The sequence below is a fragment of the Amblyomma maculatum genome, chromosome 11 (assembly GCF_055883805.1).
Source record: "Amblyomma maculatum isolate TAMU_Amacu chromosome 11, ASM5588380v1, whole genome shotgun sequence".
In the NCBI taxonomy this organism is placed as follows: domain Eukaryota; kingdom Metazoa; phylum Arthropoda; class Arachnida; order Ixodida; family Ixodidae; genus Amblyomma; species Amblyomma maculatum.
In genome coordinates this window covers 43,495,697-43,518,756 of record NC_139354.1, presented here as the reverse complement: position 1 = coordinate 43,518,756, position 23,060 = coordinate 43,495,697, and the positions used below count along the sequence as shown (strand labels likewise).

The 23,060-nt window shown below is 46.2% G+C and overlaps 1 protein-coding gene and 1 non-coding gene across 2 annotated transcripts; both read left to right on the top strand.

Moving 5' to 3' along the window:
- The first annotated feature begins 1,722 nt into the window (after window positions 1-1,722).
- Window positions 1,723-12,423, top strand: LOC146173672 (ATP-binding cassette sub-family C member 3-like). Its single transcript, XM_084585240.1, has 3 exons — window positions 1,723-1,727; window positions 9,190-9,384; window positions 12,288-12,423. The coding sequence occupies exons 1-3, from the start codon at window positions 1,723-1,725 to the stop codon at window positions 12,421-12,423; spliced, it is 336 nt and encodes a 111-aa protein (XP_084441366.1).
- Window positions 5,598-5,681, top strand: TRNAL-CAG (transfer RNA leucine (anticodon CAG)). Its single transcript has one exon. It is a non-coding gene; the product is annotated as a tRNA-Leu (tRNA).
- Window positions 12,424-23,060: the final 10,637 nt, after the last annotated feature.

The following is a 23,060-nucleotide window of genomic DNA, read 5'->3' as shown; positions in this document are numbered from 1 at the left end:
GCGTTTCCATGGAGGCGAACCAGAGTGACGTCCATATGCTGTGTGATGTCAGCACACGTTAAAGAACCCCAGCTGGTCGAAACTTCTGCTGACCTTCACTACGGCATCCCTTACAGCCTGAGTTACTTTGGGACGTTAAACCCTACAAACCAAAACCAATATGAACCGATACAAAACTTCCCCAACTGTCCATCCTTCATTATCACAGTTCCAATACCTTTTAGATGCATGCCTACAAGAAATTATGCAAAGAATTAGTCTTGGAAGCAAAATGCAGAATACTAAACCTCTTAGAAGCACTACAGTGATTGAAGTACGCCACGCTATGCGTCGGTATGGAATGCGTTTTATTTTATTCCTTAATTATTTTACTCGCGTCAATCAAAGTACCAGGCGTCACCCTAAGTCCACCATCGGCTGTATGTTCGGTCCAGCATCATACTGCACCATGAGAAGATCACTGAGGTGAGCTTGGATGCCTGGATGCCCAACTGAGCCTTGCGTCTGGACTTGGTGCGGAGCTCTTTCTTCCCGTTCTCAGCAAGTCACCGTTCTCTCCTAAGGCCACGAAATTTCCTGTCTCAAAGGCACCGTCGACTGCAGGCGATGACGGCGGAGGTTGGTTGAAGATGACAGTGACTGCCCTGGAGGCCAGTAGCTCGAATGCTGTGCCAGTGATGTCCTCCACGGGCGTCAGGTCATCGTCACTGCTGTTGACGGCCAGTTGCCACACACAGCTTCGCCAGTGGGGCTGCTGGGTTGGCGGCCGCCCCTGGAAAGTCGGGGATGTGGAATCCGGTGGCGAGGTCCAGCCTGTACTGCGCAGATCCTCCGATCGGATTCCCTTCAGCTGAGTGCCTTTCCGAGCGCGGTCGTCGGGGTCCAGGAGCTCCGTAGAGGATACGTGGCTACCCATGGCCAAAGATTCTTCTTCTCTGCCGCGCGCTCTCACGCGGCTTGCAAGGTCTCCTTTCTTCTTCTTCTTCAGCTACAGCAATGGCACGAGCTAATCAGTAAAATCAAGTCCAGTCTTCATTTCTTGCTGGTAAATCAAATAAAATTAAACCTCATATTTCTAAACTCCATTTCGTCCCAGCAATAATGTCATTATGCAAAACAACTTCAATTGTAACGTCTTCACATTAAGTAGAAAGATAATTGCAATATATTTCTTTATTACTGCCGGCAGCCGCTGGCATGCGGCCTTATCCATTTGCACACAAGGTCTGTTTACGCTCAATTGCGCTTTGAAACACCGCCTTAACATTTTCTTTGTCGCACAAGATTCGCCGAAGTGTATCTCGAACTATTCAATTCACTCGCGTCTGTTTCCATAATGTTTCAGTTTGTTCTGCTCACCTTCTGTGGCTTTGCCCAGATATTTCTTTGCCGACATTAAAGTGAGCGCTGACGAGGGCAACGGGTGTTCGTAGTTTGAATACCGCTAAGCACGACTGCGCTGCCGCCGAGCTGCTTAATTCTTTTGAGAGCGCAAGTCAGGCCGATGCAGAGAATTCATTTAAAGGGACACTAAAGACACCCAAAGAAGCTACGAAAATCTAATAAACTACAATTGGCGACACTGTCGCCTCATATCCGGCAGCAAAAAATCGAATAATTGATGAGATATTGCGATAAGAAGTTTAGCTTTTTTCTTGTTCCCGCCGGTCGAATTCAAACTGTTTCCTCCCACTACGTAGTCGGGGTAGAGTGACGCACACTATGACGTATGCGGAGACTCCCTGATTGCTAGCGAGCCGGCGCGGCCCGCGGAGTCGCATCCCTTAGGGGCCAACATGGCAACAGCGTACTCGCAATCGACCATCGGCTCACAATACGTGACGGCCACAGCCGAAATAAATAAAACTATGAAGAGAGTAATTTACCGACCGATGGGCCCATAAAGGAAGAAAAAAAACAGAGCGCTTGTAATGCACAATACTTTACGTGTTTCTCAAGCCTTTGCGCTCCTTCTTGCACTGCATGCTTATAAACAAACCGAGTCCTCGGTCATTGCAGTGCTTCTCGAAATGTTTACATACAAATAACATTTAGTTACCAGCAAAATAGTTTAGTTACCAGCAACATGCCTCGTCATCTGCTGCTTTCGGCATTTTCACCACTACGTGACAATTGCTACGGATAAGCAATTAATTGGAGGTAAATATGAGAGAGCTCTAGAAAACTTTTGCTGAGCTGAAACCTCCAGCGCATATTTTGCATCTGTTTCATTGTACCGCTTTCGTAATGTTAACAAAAGCGCAATAAATAAAGTAAATGAATAAACACTCGAAGGGCATCAACGAACGGCAGCCGAGTATCGGAGTTTATACGTACAGTTGAATGATCATTTAAGTAGCTAACCCTTCATGGACGCCTCACATCAATGAAAGTACAGGTATACCAAACGGAGGATAGGCACGGCCGCTCGATGGATGCGCTTCCATCGAGCGGCCGTGGGATGGCATATGCATTATTGTGCCAGTGTCTGCAGAACTTGGTGCCGGAGTCCAGGAGAACCCGCTGCGGTGATGACTGGGTTCGATCCCGACCACCAACGGCTGCGTTCCGATGGCGGCGAAACGATGTGGCGTCCTTCAATACAGAAAAAAAAAAGAAATGATGTGGCGTCCTTGCGCTGTGCAATGTCAGCGCACGTTAAAGATTCACAGGTGGTCGAAATTACTCCGGAGCCCTCCACTATAGCACCCGTTTCTTTCTTTTCGCCTTCACTTCCACCTTCCCCCCTTCCTTAAGGCGTCGAAGGTGGAAGTGAGGCGAAACGAAGAGGCGTCGTGTGCTGTGCGATGTCAGCGCACGTTAAAGATCCCCAGGTGGTCGAAATTACTCCGTAGCCCTCCACTATGGCTCCTCTTTCTATCTTTCCACTTTCACTCCCATCTTCCTCCCTTCCCTTACGGCGCGGTGTCGGTGTCCACAGAACACAAGTGAGATAGTTACCGCGCCTTTCCCTTCCTATAAATAAATAAATCGGTGAAGGCTGAAATAAAGCAACGGGTGCTTCCTTAATGCGTGGGCCCCGCCGGGGTGGGGCAGTGGTAAGACGCCCGACTACTGTGCCCCGGGTTCGAACCTGGCCTCGGCGGCTGCGTTTCGATGCAGGCGAAACGATGAGGCGTCCGTGTGCTGTGCGATGTCAGCTCACGTGCACTCCCCTGATAGGGCTGGGACAGGTAGGTCACCACCGCTTGGTGGCGGAGGCTAGCCTGCCGCAGAATTTTTATCTGTTGTAGGCCGTTGTAAGCCGTCATTGCACCTGCCACCGTTTCGGTGGTGGACAACGGCTGTTGTTGTGGCGCGCGTCTTCCTCTCCCTCTTCCTTTTCTTTCTTCTCTATTTTCTCTTCTGTCTTCCAGAGGCAGTGGAGGTGGAGGGCTACGGAGTAATTTCGACCACCTGGGGATCGTCAGCGCACGTTAAAGATCCCCAGGTGGTCGAAATTACTCCGTAGCCCTCCACTACGGCTTTTCTTTCTCTCTATCGACTTTCACTCCCATCTTCCTCCCTTCCCTTACGGCGCGGTTGCGGTGTCCACGGAAATCAAGTGAGACAGTTACCTCGCCTTTCCCTTCCTATAAAAAAAATAAAAAATAAATCAGTGGCTCAGCTACAGAGCCAGTAGCAGGCCCCTGAATTTTCTTTTCCTTCTTCCTACAGCCACAACAACAACAAGGATCGTCGAAATTACTCCGTAGCCCGCCACTACGGCTCCTGTTTCTCTCTTTCCACTTTCACTCCCATCTTCCTGATGTTGTTGTTGTTGTTATGAACTTTATTTTTCCACCGATGTAGGAGGCCCCCTACTCCCCGCCCCCGGCACGCAGGCCAATGGGACGGAGGCCGGGGCCTTCGCGACTCAAGACAGGCGAAGCGACAGTGTTTCTTCGCGGCTTCAGCCGCCAGGCGGACAGCTTGCTGCTGGTTGGCGGGGACTCGCTGCGCAGTAGCAGTTCCCACGCTTCTCTACTATTTATGTTTTCCTTGCCACCAGGTGAATCAAGGCATTGTCAGATTATGTGATCCAGAGTACCCCTTTCTCCGCACGTTTCGCATTTATCGTCCGCCTTTTCCTCCCACCTTCCTCTCTTCCCTCACGGCGCGGTTGAGGTGTCGCCATCGTTGGCTGTGAGCGAAAAATTATGACTGGTCGAAAGAATAGGATGACGTCAAAACCGCATGAAATGAGATTTAAAGCAGAATAAAACGATTAACGCATAACTTCGATAATGGCGGTGTCTTAAGAATCATTGTCTTGAATTAGAATGAAACTTTATCAGCATCATTGATGATAGAAATGATTTCATTTGTTTGAAATCCTGAGGCATTATACAGAAATTATATTTTCCTTTAGAGGAAGCTTTCAACATTTTTCGGTACATTTCGAACCCATGCCCATTGGGTTACAAGCCAGAGATAGGCAACATCATGAGGTGTCAGCCTAACTTCCTGAGGTTCCCAAAAATCAAACTGCCACCTGACGCAACAAAACAAAATTGGGCGGTTGTCAATGTGCTGTGCAAATGTAGCCTTCGATGGCAAATGAAGAAAGAAAGAGCCCTCCGAGCTTCATTTATAGCTTCACAGCATCGCGAACCCTGACATACTGTTGAACAGAGGTGGGCAACCTTATTAGGTTTCAAGAAAACTTCATAAAGTTGCCCACCTCAGTAAAGCTAGACCCGCTGTACCGACTTGACACGCAAGGCCCTTTCTAATCCGGAAGGAAATATAGCAAGATATGAAAATATTGGAGAAACTGGTATTTTTGGATTGTGGAGAGCGCGTAAGGGGAGTCAGCCCTTCAGCGCTTTCTTGTACTCAATGAGCACCGTGCTGTGTCCAAAATGATGGCGCCCCAAGACATGTTTTCGAACAGGCCATACACATTGTAATAGAATGAGAAATGTGTGTATTTTGGTCCCACGTACTGAATAACTACGTTCACATAGTCAAATATTGACATCTTCCCGTGGTTACTTCAGTTTAAACGTTTTGATAGTTGATATAAGACCCGTCGAGGAGGCCGCTTTTTTAGACATGTATATTGAGAAAAAAACATATGAAGGCAATTAGCAATAAGATGAAGCTAACGGGATCAGGGCATGAAAAGCAAAGCACACAAAAGGGTGAAAACAACGTCAAGGAGGTGTGGCACGTGGTTGACACGTGCAACGTCTTCAAAGTTGCGAGAGACGGCAGTGTGTAGCTTTCTAAAAGCCGCTTTTTGGTGAACTGCCATAGCAATGTACTGATCTTCTGAGAGAAGACAGCAACTTGTCGCTTAGGACAATTTCACGTCTCAGGACACGGCAGAATGTGACATCAGAGGTGTCATGCCGGAGTAGGCGGATTACCGGAATAAGCTAATAGGATTTGAAAGACATCCATATTCCGTCGTGATTAACATCTTGTAACACAACGGCCCTCGCGTCACGTCACCGCCCATCCTAAGGTTATAGAAGGGTTTCACTCCTAACCAGCCCCGAGGTGTGATGGCTACCGAGCTTATTCAATCTGTCACACGCTTTACACGGAAGAATTTCTTCACATACTTCCAACATTGCACCTATTCTTGTGTCAGGATGGCCGAGCGGTCCAGGGCGCTGCGTTCAGGTCGCAGTCCGGTCTTCCGGGCGTGGGTTCGAATCCCACTTCTGACAACTTAATATCCTTTTTTTATTTTATGCAATTCATACCTTAGAATCTTTACTTCTTGAATACGCAGACCTTTGCTTTAAAAATTTCAATGATTGAATTTATGACAGGGCATACTTAGATAACTTGTAGCTGGGTTTAATACAGTTAATGAAGTGAGGAATCTGTGCTACAGGGGAGTACAGATTATTACATAAGCCGTATGTTTACATGGATCATGCAAGTAGCTGGATCTTAACAATAATAATAATAATAATAATAATAATAATAATAATAATAATAATAATAATAATAATAATAATAATAATAATAATAATAATAATAATAATAATAATAATAAATTACAGGGTGTCTAGTATCCAAAATACCTGTGCTGGGTCTAGTTCTTCACTCCCATGGTGCGCACGGAGAAGTCAAAAGCTCTCTATACACAAAGTCAACAAACCACCCGACTGATTCGCCGCACAGCCAACCACCGATCTGGCTTACGCGAGCGAAACACAATTCGCCTCACCCAAGCTTACATTATAAGTGCATGAAGACGGCTCTTTACGGAGTTTTATGTTGAGCTATATTCTACAGTATTATATAGTATTGTATCACGCTTCCTCTTGTACTTGTCTTTTGTTTCCCTGCCCTCACCTCCTCTACAGTGCGAAAAACCTGAAGGTAGAATAAATGAAATGAAATACATGCTTGTTTAAGTGTTATAAGTGCTACAAGCGTTCGATGTCCCAATCGGTGAAAAATTCGGGGTCATTCTGGGCATCAAAATTGCTATTGAGAGAGAAGTCATGATGTGGTCGTGACGTAACACTTAATAACGCCACCTAAAAGAAAAAAGAATTGGTTGGGATGTAATGGAATCTCGTCCCTGGGTCGCACACCGCCCCAGGCCACCAAGTAAGATTCGTACAGTGCGCAGAAGCCACTGTCCCGTATTTACCTCACACAGTGCACAAAATACGCTACAACAAACGCTAGTTAATTCGTCATAACCAGCCTAACTACTCCCACTGCATGGCGCTCCTGTCACCCTTGGAGATCAGCGGTTTTTCTTCTCTTCGATTGACATGCCCTGGTCATGCCCGTTTTTTCTTTTTGAGTTCTATTAGAATATCGTTAACCTGCGATTGTCCCCTTGCCATTCGGCATGCTTCCTGTTTAATAACGTTAAATTTAACAGTTTTTGTTCCATAGCTCTCTGAGTGGTCCTCGATTTAAGTCAAATCCTGTTCATTAGCCTCTACGTTTCTCAACGATTGATAAATACCGGCGAAATGCAACTGATATACATTTTCCCCTTGAGGCATACTGGTAATGGGCCATCCATGACCGGACATCACTTGCCGAATGTGCACCAACTCAGTCAGAGTCTCCTGGTTATTTACCTTTAAGTATCCGGATCTACAGTTATTACTTGTCCTAAGTGGACATATTCAGTCACAATTTCCAGCGCCTCGCTACCAGTCGTAAACTGATAGAACATTATTTCACTCTTTTGCATATTAATTTAGGCCTATTGTTCTGATTTGCCCATCTGTATGATTAATCATCCTTTGCAGTTCATCATCTGAACTGCTCAGAGAGACAGTGTCATCAGCAAATCTCACATTACTGATGTATTCCTCATTAAAGCTCATCCCTATTTCCAATCCAGTGCTCTGAATACCTCAAAGAAAGCGGTCTACAGAGATCCTACAGAGATCGTATCTCCTTGCCTATAATACCTTTCTTTATTAACGCGAAATTCGTTACTTCGCTATGTTCACAGAGTTCTGTCCGCAGACCGTGTCCGCAGACCGTGTCAGCAGACTGCGTCCGCAATATCGTGTCGGCAGCATTTGCGGATAATTGAGAAGCGATAGAGATTAATGAGTGGTGTCAATCGATAGAGGCTTACGTAATGTAGGTGCAAAAAATAATAATTAGATAATTAATTAGAATAACTGGTTCACAGGTAAGGAAAGGCGCAGTATCTGCCACACTTGTTCTGTGGACACCCGAACCGCGCCGTAAGGGAAGGGAGGAAGGCAGGAGAGAAAACGGAAAGAGAAAAACTGGTGCCGTAGTGGATGTGACGTCACGCAACCGAAGTGAAAAGGGCATAGGAAGGGATTGGCGCCAATTTGAAAGTGCCAAAGACTAAAAGGGGTAAATAAAAAGTGAATTAATATGAGGTAGAGGATGTGACGTCACGCAACCGGAAGTAGAGCTGAAAACGGTTATAGGAAGGGGTTGGCGCGCAATTTGAAAGTACCAAGACTAAAATGGGCAAACAAGAAGTGAATTAAGCTACTAGAAGCAACCAAAGCAACCAACAGCAGCATCCGTGCTTTCAAATTACTTCAATGTAGGTTCTGCAGCACTCGTTAATTTTTATATTTCATTTATTTTTTTTGTTGTGAATTATGGTTTCTCAGCAGCCACTAAAAATATTCGCTTGTACTTTAACACATGGCTCCACTATAAACTGATTGCACAATTCCCCCATGACTGCTGAGGTTTCGACTGAGTGAAATGCTTTTTTTTTTATAATGAGTGAAAGCTATAAATGGGAACTGGGTATATTCCGAGCACTTTTCTTTTCCCTAATTGATGGCATGGGCAATTATACTTTACTGTAGCATTTAAGAAAGTCCGCCTGGTCCTTTGGTTGGAATCTAAGGTTGCTTTCATTCCGTTACCGATTAATTTCGTAAATACTATGTAGGCAGGGATAGTAAGCTGATTGGTCTGTAATTAGTCCTTGAAGTCCCCTTTCTCATGGATTAAAACAGTATCAACGCTCTTGCAAAGTATTCGTGCAAACGCTATCATGAAGCATTGTTCATAGAGGGTGGTGAGCGTTTCTGACATTATATCCCCCCCCCCCCGTCCTTGAACAAATAGGCAGTTACCTGATCTTCCCCAGTTGCTTTTTCCCTTTCATAATTTCTAAAGCTTTCTTTACTCTGTTCCTCGTTACGGATGCCACAATGTCATTATTATGCACTATTGCATAACGCTTACTGAGAACTGCCGCCTTCGATTTCTTTCCTGATTTAGGCAACCATATACATATTGTTATGTTATGGCCACTAGACACATGTTGAGGTGCTAGACGTCTCTCTGAATGCATCCTTTCTAGTAGAGCTGCTAAACGGTTCAAAAATTACAAGGCTGTCTTCAATACTTTCTTGAGCAAAGGAAGTATGCAGGGCTTCTAAGTTTATGTAGAGAAACCGCATAAGCTGTGGAGCGTTCTTAATATCGACTCTTATAAAGCTTTTGCTTGCTAAGAAGTGGAAATCATTGGAGAACAGAGCGGCAGACAAGAACGGAGTGGCAACTTACTCTGTTTATCCTACTTTCAGTCCTTCACCCGTTTTTTCTGATGCTCTTGTTCTCACCTTTCACTCCCCTCTTTTAATTTTTCCGTCGTCGGTTCCTGCTACTTCTATTTTCCTTTTACACCCTTTTTGTCTCATCATTGTCGACTTTTACTTTTTGTCGCCCGTTTAACCCTCGCAGCGTTGGGCAACGACAGCTGGTGTGTCTCGCCCGAGCTCTGCTTCGCAAGTCGCGCATCCTGATCCTGGATGAAGCGACGGCCGCCGTGGACATGGAGACGGATGACCTCATCCAGGCGACCATACGAAGGGAGTTCGCCGACTGCACCATCATCACCATCGCGCATCGCCTCAACACCATCCTAGACTACGACAGGTAACGCACAATTTACCAAAAGTAGTCTCATATTATAACTTCTTACTACACTCCGTTCAAGCTGGTGCCTTGCCCACTGCGCACTGGCCACTAATTGCGTTGATCCTGAAGGCGCTTGCAAAGACAAGGACTACATCAAAGGGCGCACGCAGGCTTACTTCCAACTGACTTTATGTAGTGCGAGAGACGTAATATTACACTATTGAGGTCACCTGCGCATCCGTCAAAGCTATTCCCACAGAGTCATGATTACCTTATGGGGTTTTACGTCACAAAGCGGCTTAGGCTATGAGAGACGCCGTAGTAGAGGGCTCTGGGAATTTGGACCACCTGGAGTTCTTTAACATGCACTGACATCGCACAGCGCACGGCCGCCTTGCTTTTCGCCTCTATCGAAAAGCGGCTACCGCAGCCGGGATTCGATCCCGCAACCTTGGGCACAGTAGTCGAGCGCCCTAACCACTGCATCGCTACGGCGGGGCTCATAATCATGGAAAACACTTTCTTAAGCTGCACACCTAAATATTGTTACATACTGTATCTTTTTTTTCTGATGACAGAATCGAAGCTGCACTTATGCAATCATCGCCAGTTCGCGCTATCTCCGAAGGCAAACCATTTTTTTGTTGAGGCTTTGGAGATAGAGCGTACTGGTGATAATATGCTGCAGTCCTTATCTTTCATTGCGCTTTCACTATCAACATGGTCAACCAACTCGCCCAAACGCGGCCATTATTTCACGAATCATGTATGGAACCGACTTTGTACCCCCTATTTGCTGAAAATGCTGAAAACAAATAACAAATGTTCTGTCCGGTGACAAGAATAAAATCACGTAATAACACGTCTCAAGAAACTAGAACTGTTTATTGTGCTGATAATTACACTCTCGGGATCCCCCAAGCCGTTCATCGGAATCGCGCTTGCAGTCGTTCGTACTAGCTAAGCTATTTCATCACGTAATTAACGCTCATGACATCTTTGGTCGGTGCCATTACAGCCAACCCAAACAGCCTACATAGGCACGAACATACATAGCGATAAAGGTAGATGGCAGGTGACAAGGCCGTGCGCAGATTGGTCGGCGCGTTCTGTGACGTCACGAGACCAGATGAAATGACTGGGTTGGAAATGAGCTGGCAGGTAGGGCAGCTTCTTTCAAAATACACACACTGGCGAACATATTGTGCCGCCTCTATGATTAGCTGAGCTGTTTCGTGACGTCACAGACATGTATTCTTGTATAGGTATGCTTCAATCTATGATCTGCACACCATATCCTATGACTGAATTATGAGTGACCATAACCTAACATTTTATCTTCACTTAACCTTTTATATAACCATACGCTTTAACCTAAACCATGAGCGAAACCAGCATTTTTTAGCACCCAACATAAATGCATCAATCATACGTCCTAATTTTGCCTCTGAACCTTCACTTCACATATGATCGATATTTTAGTATGAGATCCACCCAAGCCAAGATATCAGTTTGAATACCACAAGGTTGTCTGCCTAGCATGTTTCGTATAGATGTCAGTCGACCACTTCTGCATTCATGGGCCTGCAGATAGCCAACTTAGGTGCAAGAATATGTGTCCTTACACTGTACAGTTTAATATCTGCCTTTGGGCAGAGACTGGCCAGGCGGCTTGTACGTACACTCTGTCAATGTTACAAATAATACGTTGCAATCACTGTGACGGTCAGGGTAACAAACGCAACAGTACTGCTGAGGCGTTAGGATGACAAACAGGATCTTTGTCAAAGGTTTATTGCTCAAGAGGCTTTGTTTATAGGCTGCGTTTTGTGCGTCGTTATGGGTTCTCAGTCTTTTAAACGTATCTTGCGCGTAAGAACTTTAAATATCCGCTTCCGAAGTTCAGGAACTTTACAAATGTCACAAGGAATCGATACTCGCTGCACCCTCAAGCTATGACAAAGGCTTATCTCATGATCAGGAGACAGCACAACTCAGCACAGTTGTCCTGGTCGCCATACGTTAAAACCGACTAGAGCAAACGACTTCTGATGTCAGTGGGGGTTATTAGTCACCTGAGTGGCAATGATCTCTAGATGAAATTCCACTTTTATTCCTCTAAAATGCTAAGTGGAGCAAATGAAACAATATGTAAGTGATGTGACCACAAAAAAACTAGCGATTCCATGCGTACATATGCTGCAAATCCCGAACTGCGCAAGGGACTGTTGGATAAATATCTGCGTGCATATATGTATATGTATTTGTGCGCATTTGCGTGCGCGTGCGTATCTGTGAGTAAAATAGAGTGCATTCTTTGTGAGAGCGCGGCCTATATTAATGGGAAAGCACTCATATGCTCACCATCAGCGACCAAGAATCTTGCTGGACCGTACTTGGGCCATTCCTCTGACACTGAAAAAAAATTCATTGGAGCGGATTCCAACCGGTCAGGAACCAACCCGTGCACTCCGGTTCAGTAACCATTCTTTCTAATCACTGAGCTACCACAGCCTGTGCCTTCGCTCGTTGCAACCAGGCTTAATTGGTTGGCTAGAGCTGCGCCTTTTGTCGCGGTGGCTCCCTAGCGCGCCTTTGCACCGGAGCTGATCGCGGAGGCCACGCTTAGACCTCCGCCATTTGATGCGGGTACACCCAGACGGCGCCACTTGCGGAGCTGAAGCTGCACGGCACCACACCTATCGCCGAGAAAGTTCCTGCAACCCTGCTTTCACACGGCGTTAGAATTGTAACAGAAATTCTCTGCCATTTAAGTTTGGTAAAAACTAATAGCAAGGATATGTGACGTCATCATACTTTATGTAAGCATCTCCAGCTGCAAAAAGAAATCTCGTGATGTTGCACCATAATCGAGTTAACAGAGATAATTTCTGACAAATTTTTATCTGCCACTCACGCAGGGTCATTGTCCTGGACAGCGGAGTGATTGCTGAGAGCGATTCGCCGAAGGAGTTGATGAAGCGAGAGTCTTCACTCTTCTACTCACTGGCCAAGGACGCCAACTTGCTTCCAACGCAGCAACAGCAATGGGACTGACGTCACGCATTCATCTGATGTCACCATTGTCAACAAAGTGCTAGCATGCGCATACTGTGGGAACGTTGTTCAGACCACATTGTCGCTGACGTATTGCTATTCATTGTAACTAAAGTTGTACAATACACGCGAACTTTAATGTATCATATTTATTGGCGCATATAAAGTTTTGTGCCAGGCTTTGAGGTGTCTTTTATTACCCCTTCCATTTGCCATCATCATTATTCCCGAGTCGGCATCTTCCCGGTAGAGATTAAACTGCGCCGTGGACGTCTCTCTCAGGTATTTAGTTAATGCCGCCCACGTCACTAAACCCGAAGTCATTACTGACTAAGCATTATAAAAAAGTAAACTCTCAACCCAGGGACAGCTGCACAGGGCACCCTTTAAAAAACGCTTGAAGTTCATAGTTTGAGTTCTCATCGTATAAATAAGCCTGTTAAATTCTCTCTCAGTTTTGGTCTGTGATTCGGTAGCAGCCACCCTATCTATGTTGAGCGCCTGAAGCCGGCACTTACTCTGCACCTGGCTCCCTGAATTCATGGTCATAGTTAACGTATTTAATAAAGCGTATTTAGGATTACATAAGAGGGATACAGAAGTATTTAGCAGTCATACATAAATATAAATATCGAAAAGAAAAGAAGTAAAAAAATTCAGACAGTAAAGCTGGGACATAATGTAAAATATACAACAAAACAGTTTGCTCAGAGTTAGGACAGGCTGGTTGTTTTGCAGGTCTTGTTGACTCATACAGGGTATAGGGAAAAGTTTCATTTTTAGTTGAGATGGTCGATTAGGAGCTGTCTGAACCTGGAAGGATTAGCCTCAATGACAATGTGCTCGGGAAGGTTATTCCAGCCTTCTATCGCACTCGGAATAAAATATTTATTGAAAGAACTCGTTGGAGGTTTTCTCGAAGTTTCTCGATGATTTCATGGTTGTGATGCTGAGCTGAGGTTTATACTGTGAGGTGATGAAGCGAGCTGCCCGGTTCTGCATGGCTTCGAGTGAATCTATTATGTAGGTGTGGTGAGGATTCCATATTTTTATGGCGTATTCTAGTTTAGTTCGAATGTACGTTTCATATGATAGTTGTCTGGTGGCTAGGGCGGGCTTGTAAAGTGATCTCCCGATTAGGTATAATCACAATTTATGACTTGCGCATGTCCTAGTATTGATTAAGGCTTCTACGCTTTCGTCTCAAATAGTAGTGTGTACATCTGCATTTTAAGAAAGCATAACTGCATTTGTGCCCAAATAGTTACAGTGTTGAGAGTACACGTAGACCACAGTTATTCCTCAAGGAGCTATCCTTTCGTCTTTGCTGCTTAATTTTTATTCATGACGGAGATCGCAATTAAGAATATGCAGACGACATTGCGTCTTTTGATGCCGAGTCTGACATCCAAACACTTTTTGCCCTCCTACAACTGAATTTGGATTTTTGGAGATTTGCTAATGTACCTTGGGACTAAGGATATGTGATTACGTTCACTTCCCTTTTCGATTAAAGAACCTAATCCTGCAGTTCTTTAACTTATCAATATTTGCCGATTTCACAATTTTAGTGTCAAAATTATTTGGATGCCAATTATGATGGCAATCTCACACGCTAATCATATCGCAAAGAAAGAGGCTGGTGCCGTGGGCATGTGCATAGGCCAAGTAATTCCCGCTATGGAATGCGGAGAGGTGCGCTTTTAATGGTTGGCGTTATGTAATATCTAACCAAATTTATAGTTCGGATATGCATTGATTTCATGTTCGACTTTTTTCAAACTTCATCTAGTCGCTCCTCTGGAGGCGGGGAGGCCCTTCGGTTGTGACTTTAAATCCTGAAATTTGTTTCTCCAAACGTGTGTTGTTTAGGTACTGAATTCCGCCGTTGTTGTCTAGACTAGTGTTATTCTTAACTGTTGAGATGTTCCTAAGGTATTATGAACCCCATTTGCATCACTCGAACTATAGGTTGTTGTTGCCAACCGTCCTACTTTCTATAGCGGAGTCCACCTCAAAGGAAAGGTTTGTGACAAATTTACCTTGTTTGAAAACTTAATAAAGTCTTTAAGACTAAAATATGTGCAATGGACCTTTGGTTAAATTGTCTTTCACGAGCTGCTGCCCAAAATTATAAACATTGACCACAACGTATTCTGAACGAGTTTTAGAAGATCCTTCCAGAATAAATTCTGTTAGTCAAGTGTGGGAATACATTGTGCACTACTAAAATGGTGCGTTTTTTGTGCCGAGGTCCTGGCGGTGGTGCTTGCTATAATCTACTAGAACCCTTTCTTTCTGCACTGGCACTAACCTCACTCACGACTTATTATATTTGGTCTCATCCTGTGCTTCGGAAGTCGACCCTCGCGTCTCAAGCACAAACGCATTCTTCTCCCTGCTGCTCCAAATCTGAGCATTGGAAATACATTGCCATGGGTGAGAGCAGGGAAATGTTAATAAAATTTCTGAGAACATCAGTCGAAATTTATTTTTTTTATCATATTCTCTTTCTGTTTTATTGTCACTGGTATCAGCACGGGATGCACTTTAGAGCCGCTCATTAAAGTATTTCATACCGGGTTTTTGTGAAGGAAATACGCTTTATCTGGCTCCCCAGTCACTGCGGTATTTTCCACAACGAAGCGGCAGATTTCTTGGCTAAATCAGCTCTTGATGCACCTGTTCCATCTACCATCCCTCATATCATTTTTGGCATGTCCTATTTTCAGCGTTATCAATACATAGTCGCCTCATGCAATGATCCCTTGCTATCTACGGCAGAATACCAACATCTCATGTACCATAGCCTCCTTTATATTCCGAGTGTATAAAGGAGGCTATGCATGTACTCATGGAAAGTTCGTTCATGACAATTACAGCAGAGTGAAATAACGCTACTCTCATGAGATGCACGATTCCTCGCCTAAATATTCACTTATGTCGATGCGAGTTCAGCCCCACAAACCTTCGTGAGGCTTGCGAAGAGATTGAAAATATTGAACACTTCCTTCTCGCTTGCCGAAGGTTTTCACACCAGATAAGGGTGATTTCAGACATTCCAATAGCACAATTGGGATTTACCTTGACTCTTCCCCTTCTACTCCCCTTCGGTGCGAGTGCGAAAGGGTTTGCGTTGCCTCAAATTTGTCAGTAATCACACATCACAAATACGGACAGATTCCTTTGCTAATTTTATTTCAAATTTTTGTTCCGGACGTTTTTCTTTCTTTAAATTTTGTGATCTTAAGTTTTAGGTTTTTTGTTTAGTTGATAGCTAATTTAATACACTAATTCAGCATCTGTACGACATTTGGCAGTACCTACTGAATCCTGGCAAATCCCACATCGTGGGATGTGCCATTTATCTAGGTAGAAGAAGAAAAAGTCTTATTCTTGCGCTGCCATGACGTCTGTCGCCGCCGACAAGACTGCCTGTATCAGCTCTGATGGCCTGTCGCATCGTTTCGACGACCTCGGCACTGATATTCCTGTGTACTCTATCGCCAGAGTGCCAGCCGCCCAACTACACCATGAAGCATCGCCAGATACTCCAGACGTGATCGTCGTCGTGAGCCAGTAGAAGTTCGCCTTTGCCCGTGGCTCCTCAGTCCACTCCAGAGCAGTCTTGGACTTCTCCAGAGCTCAGGTTTGAGAGCCGGGGTGAACAAACTGCTCGGGACGAACGACTGTGCATACAAGCCTGGGTACTGTGCGCTGGCCTGACGTTCCCGCTCGTGTTCTCATCGTGGCTGATGATGGTTCCGTATCTGGTCCACAACAGTGGGCCCAGTTTGCCTGGAGTTGGTGGAGAATTCACTCTACCAACGTATCCTTCGTCAACGCTTTCAAACCAGGCATCGCCGCTGCCATCGCATGCTTCGCCAACGGTGCCAACACAGCCACCGCCACCATTTTCTACGTCGTCGATGCAGACATCGCCTGCGATAACAACAGATGTCTGGAGTGGTGTGCCTCGAAGCTGTCTAATCCCAGCCGTCATCTCCCAGCCTCCCTCAAATCTAAGGCTAGGCCCTCAGTACGCCGGCCCACCGCCACCTCAGCGTACGAGGCCTTTCTTTTGCACCTACGAAAACACACAAGTAGGTAACGATTCATTTCGATGGCACTTCCTGTTCGAAAGCCTGCCGTTTGCCCTCTGCACTCACGTCGTGTACTGGTCGGTGGGAATTGAGAACGGAACACTGACGAGCCGAGTGCCACACTTCGACCAGCATCATGGCCTTCACGAGCTTCGTAACATCACTGACCGCCAAGGATTCCCCAACATCAAAATACTACTGACACTGGGTGGCCGCCGGGATGATGCGCCCCATTTCCTGAGGCAAGGTAGGGACCCTAATACTTTGCAACGTCTAATGCGCAGTGTCACTCATGCCATGACATATTACCACTTAGACGGGATAACCATAGAGTGGGTAAATCCCAGAGCGGGCTGTGGAACAACGGATGCTACAAGTGTCTTGGCCCTTCTTTTCAGCAATCTGCGTCAAACATTTGATCAACACGGCATGCATGACAATATTGTTTCCTTCGTTCTGCCAACGTCACTATCACTCCAATACGTGAACTTCGTGGACAGCGTGGCTAACGTGGCTAACGTGGTTAACTACTTTTTTATCGGCAAAGACAAGCATTCCCCTCTTGAATCTATTTTCTCTCCCCCTTTTTGCTCTAGAGACACTGACTATATTCACGCGGATATTCGGCGGTACGTTCAAAATTCAACGCGCATTAGCCTGGGACAACTGTGCATCGTGGAAGACCTAGCATTAAAATCAAGTTATGGTTTCTGGAATGCAAGCACGGGCGCAATCGACGCACAGCGTGACGTGTATATATCATCTATTCATGAACATTGTAACAAACAGAAATTCTGCAGGAACGACCGCATCAGGGGATCGTGCGTCGTTCATTTGACTTTCCACACTCCACCGGGATCAGCTCGCCGTTTGCCTTTGTTCCTAGCGACTAGTACCACTGCGACGCTCAAGGCACGGGCCGACTTGAGCTCCATACCAGGGCTGTCCAGCTTACCTTCGCAAGGGACAGCTTGTGTGATGGTGAACCGCATGCGAACAGACAACTTCGCGCGACAGTGCGGAGCGGCCTTCAGACAGTACCTTCTTACCGAGCACGTGTACTACGGAACATTAGGCCAGAACAGTACCGGGGGTTCAATTCTCGATGCGGCTCCGTCGTGTTAATATATTTATTTTGTTTATCATGCAAACATTGGTGCGGTGCAGTGGCCACATATTAGACTTCAACGTTAACTGCAAAGTGTGTAGTACTAATGTGTAGGATTGCGTACCACCCTCCGGACAGAATTGCTTCAGTGTGGACAAAGGAGGCGTAGCGCTCCCAAAAATGTTTTTTACCATATTGAGTGACCAGAGGACTTTGCCAGCTACCTTGCTAACTGTGATGCACGAGCACCATATATATGTTGTCAGTAGCTGCCTCCTAACAAGACCTTTTTACTCTTGCTTTTTCTTTTTATCCAGAACTTACCATTCCCTTCGCTGTAAATACATGACCCTTAGAATCCATACAGAATTCACCATTTTGCTCTGATCAGTGAATCGAAATAAATAAATTTGTCAAAATGAGTATACTAATAGAAAAACGAAGCAGTGAAATGTTTTTTGTGTGCATTAGTATGGGGACAAGATGAAAAGGTTAAAATAATTTAGATTGTTTTACCAGGGTTTGTATTCCGCGTTTGCGTCGTTATCGAAGTGTCGCAATCTCACGTGGCCTCGAGTAATCTGATTGGTCGAAACACCGGAACCGAGTGTCGCCACTGCGAAACCGGAAGAGGTGACAACATCAAGTTCCGTCGTTTCGACCAATCACATGACTCGAGGTCGGGGAGATAGCTACACTGTCGATAACGACGCAAACTCAGAAAACGGGCCCTGAGACTTAAGTACCATCGAGTGAATTTACACGCGAGCTTTTACAAAACAAAAGTCTTCACAACGGGACGGCTTTTTCTAACATTTGGTTCTCTCGTAAGTCCAGGTCAGATGGAATTCGTAGTGGACGTGCTAAGCACCTGAAGGAGAACAATGCCGCACCAATGGGTGGAATTAAAGGGCTCCATCCAAATGGTCTGAACTCTGTACACGCTAAGCAAACCGCTAAGTTGCGATTAAATGAAGGCCACCTTTGTCTTAAACTGTACCAGAATGCCGCTACAGATCTAATTACCGGTTTTTCGATGCGATGTTCTCGCCACGACCCTGGATGTTTTGCCGCCCGAAGCAGTTGTGATTCAAATATCCCGCGTACATTCTTGTGGAACGAAATTCATTTTTCTGCGCTGTTAATGCGATAATTCACACTGTTCTTTATCTATGAAGGCACAGACCAGAACATTTTTTTAGTGACCACAGCGTGGCAGATGACCATCATTATACTTTACCAAGTCCTGAAATGTGGTAGAGACCTCATGCTTCAGAAGAAGAGTGGACTGAGCTACAGCCTTGAGTCTGTAGTTGAGCATCGTGTGCGCCTTTAGGAGACGATATACGCAAAGTGGGTCGGCCTCGAGCTGTTGCGCGTCTTGGGGGACCTCCCGTCTTTGGGTTCAGGTATTTCGAATCCTGAGTTTTGGCCAATTGGTTCAATGCAGTAGAACCCCGACACGCCTTCAAGGGTCACGGAGTGCGTATTGTTGTAATATTATATTGTTACGTACTCGGTACGTAACGGGGGTGTTTATTTGTCGTCTAAATCGCTGAGAGTCCTCCAAGGAACACCAGCACACACCACTATTGGCTTCTGTTTCTTCTTCTTCTCTCCAGCCTCCTCTTCCTTTCCTGACGCCCCGAAGCATATGACACTTCCCCCCTCGCAGACGAAGCCCCAGGGCAAGCAGTTTAAGGAAGATGCCGGGGATGGAACCTTTTTAGCCGAGCCACATGCGCCACCTGGGCCCGGCGTGAGCATCGGCCACTTTCGGTGCGCCGTGAAATTACATAGTTCACATCACTCAGGCGCTCCAGAATGATAAAAGGGCCGCTATAGCGAAACAGTAGCTTCTGGGCAAAACCACGCTTGCGCAGCGGGGTCCACAGCAACACTAAATCACCGGGCATATAAGAGGCATGCGGGCATCGGTTGTCATAACGCTCCTTCGAACGTTCCTGTGAGTCCAGGATGCGGAGGCGGGCAACGCGGTGAGCTTCTTCGGCTCGAAATAAAGTGGTGGCGATAGAAGGCTCGTTGTGGAGGGAGAAAGGAAGGATGGTATCAAGACAGCTGCGGAGAGCTCGAGCATACGGGAGGTAAAACGGACTGTAGCCAATCGTCTCATGCTGCGCAGTGTTATACGCGTATGTAATGAAAGGGAGGATGTCATCCCATTTCTTGTGATCAGAGTCCACGTGCATCGCCAACATAGCGGTCAGAGTGCGGTTGGTCCGTTCAACAAGTCCATTCGATTGCGGGTGATACGGCGTTATATGCCGGAAATCGCAGGTGCATAAACAAAGAAGTTTTTCGATAACTTGAGCTGTAAATTGGCGCCCACGGTCACTGATCAGAACTCGGGGAGAGCCATAGCGCAGGACGAGAAATCGCAGAAGAAACAGGGATACTTCGTAAGCAGTGGCTGAGAGTGTTGCGGCTGTTTCTGAATATCGAGTGAGATGGTAAACACTGACCACTATCCACCGGTTACCGTTCGAAGATCGCGGAAAAGGACCCAAGAGGTCGATGCCCACCTGATCAAAGGGTGCAGTCGGAGGCGCAGTAGGGTGCAGCGGTCCCGGTGGAAGGGAAGTAGGGAGCTTCTATTGCTGGCATTTAACACAACGAGCTACATAGCGCTGAATAGGTTGACGCATTTTCGGCCAGTAAAAGCGTTCCTGTGTGCGATGAAGGGTCCGGGAGACACCCAAGTGGCCTGACATGGTATCGTCGTGCATCATTTCAAGAACGGGAATACGCAGGTTTTCCGGCACAACGAAAAGAAAGCGTGCACCTCTGGGGTTGAAATTCTTCTTGTAAACCAGGCCGGCACGAACGCAGAAAGGCGCATCTCTTGAATCATGAGCGGCAGAGAAGAGTGGTGCCAAAGTCTGATCGTTGCGTTGTTCTGTCTGGAGCAGTTGAGGGTCAGAGAATATTGCCGAGATAGGCGCCAGGTAGTAATCAAAGTTGTCATCATCACTACCAGTTGACGAAAGCGGCAAGCGTGACAGACAGCCAGCGTCAGCATGTTGACGGCCGCTTTTGTATGCCGCAGTAAAGTTAAACTCTTGCAACCGCAATGCCCATCGAGCAAGCCGGCCGCAAGGGTCACGAAGATTTACGAGCCAACAGAGCGAATGGTGGTCAGTGACAATGGTAAAATTATTGTCATATAGGTAGGATCGAAATTGTTGCACCGCAAAAACCACTGCGAGGCGCTCTTGTTCAGTAACGGTGTAGTTACGCTCCGCCTTTCTCAACGAACGACTAGCATAAGCTATCACGTGCTGATCGGTGCCATGATGGATGTACTGGTCGGTGGGAGTTGAAAATGGAGCACTGACGAGCCGAGCGCCAAACTTCGATCAGCATCACGGCCTTCACGAGCTTCGGAACATCACTGACCGCCTAGGATTCCCCCGCATCAAAATTCTACTGACGCTGGGCGGACACGAGCAAGATGCCCCCCATTTCCTGAGGCTAGTTAGGGATCCCGCTACTATGCAACACTTAATGCGCAGTGTCATTGATGCCATGACGTATTATCCCTTAGACGGCATAACCGTAGAATGGGTAAATCCCGCAGCGGGCTGTGGAACCACGCATGCTACAAGTGTTCTGGCCCTCCTTTTCCGCAATTTACAGCAAACATTTGATCAACACGGCATGCTTGACAGCATTGTTTCCTTTGTGTTGCCAAGATCACGCGAATACGCGGACTTCGTGCATAGCGTGGCTGACGTGGTGAATTACTTTTTTATCGGCAAGGACAAGCCTCCCCCTTATGGACCCGTTATCGAGCCTTCTTTCTGCTCTAGAGAAATTGCCTATGTCCATGCGGATATTCGGCAGTACGTTCAAAATTCATCGCACGTTAGCCTCGAACAGCTGTGCATCGTAGAAGACCTAGCATTAAAAACTACTTATGGTTTTGTGAATGCAAGCACGGGCGCCATGGACTTACCACGTGGCATATATATATCTTCTATCTACGACCACTGTGGCAAACCGAAATACTGCAGTAACGACAACATCGGAGGATCTTGCGTCATTCATTTCAGTACCTACGCTCTGTCGGGTCATGCTCGTCGGCGTGCTGTGTTTCAAGCTATTAGTACCACTGCGACGCTCAAGGCACGGGCAGACTTGAGCGCCATACTCGGACCGTCCAGCTCAGCATCCCAAGGGACAGCTTGTGTGATGGTGACCCACATGGACACAGACAAGTTCGCGCAACAGTGCGGACCGGCCTTCAGACAGTACCTTCTTACCGAGCACGTGTACTACGGAACACTAGGCCAGAACAGCACCGGTGGTTCTATTCTCGATGCGGCTCCGTCGTGCTAGTGGTGGCGCCGTTGATCATTCAAACATGGGTTTCGTGGAGAGGTGTTTGGGAGTAATGTTTAGGTTTGCGTACCATGCTCCGCAGTATTCTGTAGAATCTTCAGTGGGAGAAAATAACCGTAGCGCTCCCAATATATGGTTTTTGTTTGCCCTACTTAGTAACCAGAGGACATTGAGAGCTACCTTGTTAACTGTGACGTACGATCACTAAGTTGCGAGTAGCTGGCCACTGACAACATATTTTACGCTTGCTTTTTGTTTGGTCCAGAACTTACCGCGTTTTTCCCTGTAATTACTAACCCTTTCCGAACGCTACAAATTCACAAAAAAATCCACCGTTTTGCTCTGATCAGTGGATATTAACAAATAAGCCAAAGAACTAATGAGCACATTGATGGATGAACGGAGTAATGAAGTGTGTTTTCTGTGCTTTACTATGGGCCCAAGGTTGAAAAGCTAAAAATAAATTACAAACCGTTTCACTAGACAGGTGAGGACCATCGAGAGAATTTAAGCGTGAACTTCGCAACGGAAGAGCTGTAACACCGGGAAGGCTTTTTATTGTTGCTTGGTCGCACTTCCGCCGTGGCGCCGACTCCAAGAATAACTTTGAGCCGAGAAGAAGAAAAAGAAGAAACCGCTGGTGATGACTCGGTAGTTGCCACCCTGGTAGAGACGAACGACAACAGCGAGTTGCCCGCACCGAAAGGTTTTGCTCCACACCCGGTTCAGCAGCGTTGAACCTCTCTATTTTTATAACAATTTGTTCTCCCTTAACTCGAGATCATATGAAATTCGCCGTCGACCTGCGACGCGCCTGAAGGAGAGCAACGCTGCATTGATGGGTGGACTTAAAGGGTCCCGTCCAAATGGTTCGAACTTTGCGCATACTGAGGAAACCAATAAGTTGTAATACGGAATGCCGCCAAGATTGAATTACCGGTTTGTCGATGTTATATTTTCGCCGCAACTCTCAAAAACTGCTTTGCTATCCGAAGCTAGTGTAACTGAAATATCTTGCGTGCGTTCTTCTGGAACGACATGTATTTATTTGTCTGCCGTATTAA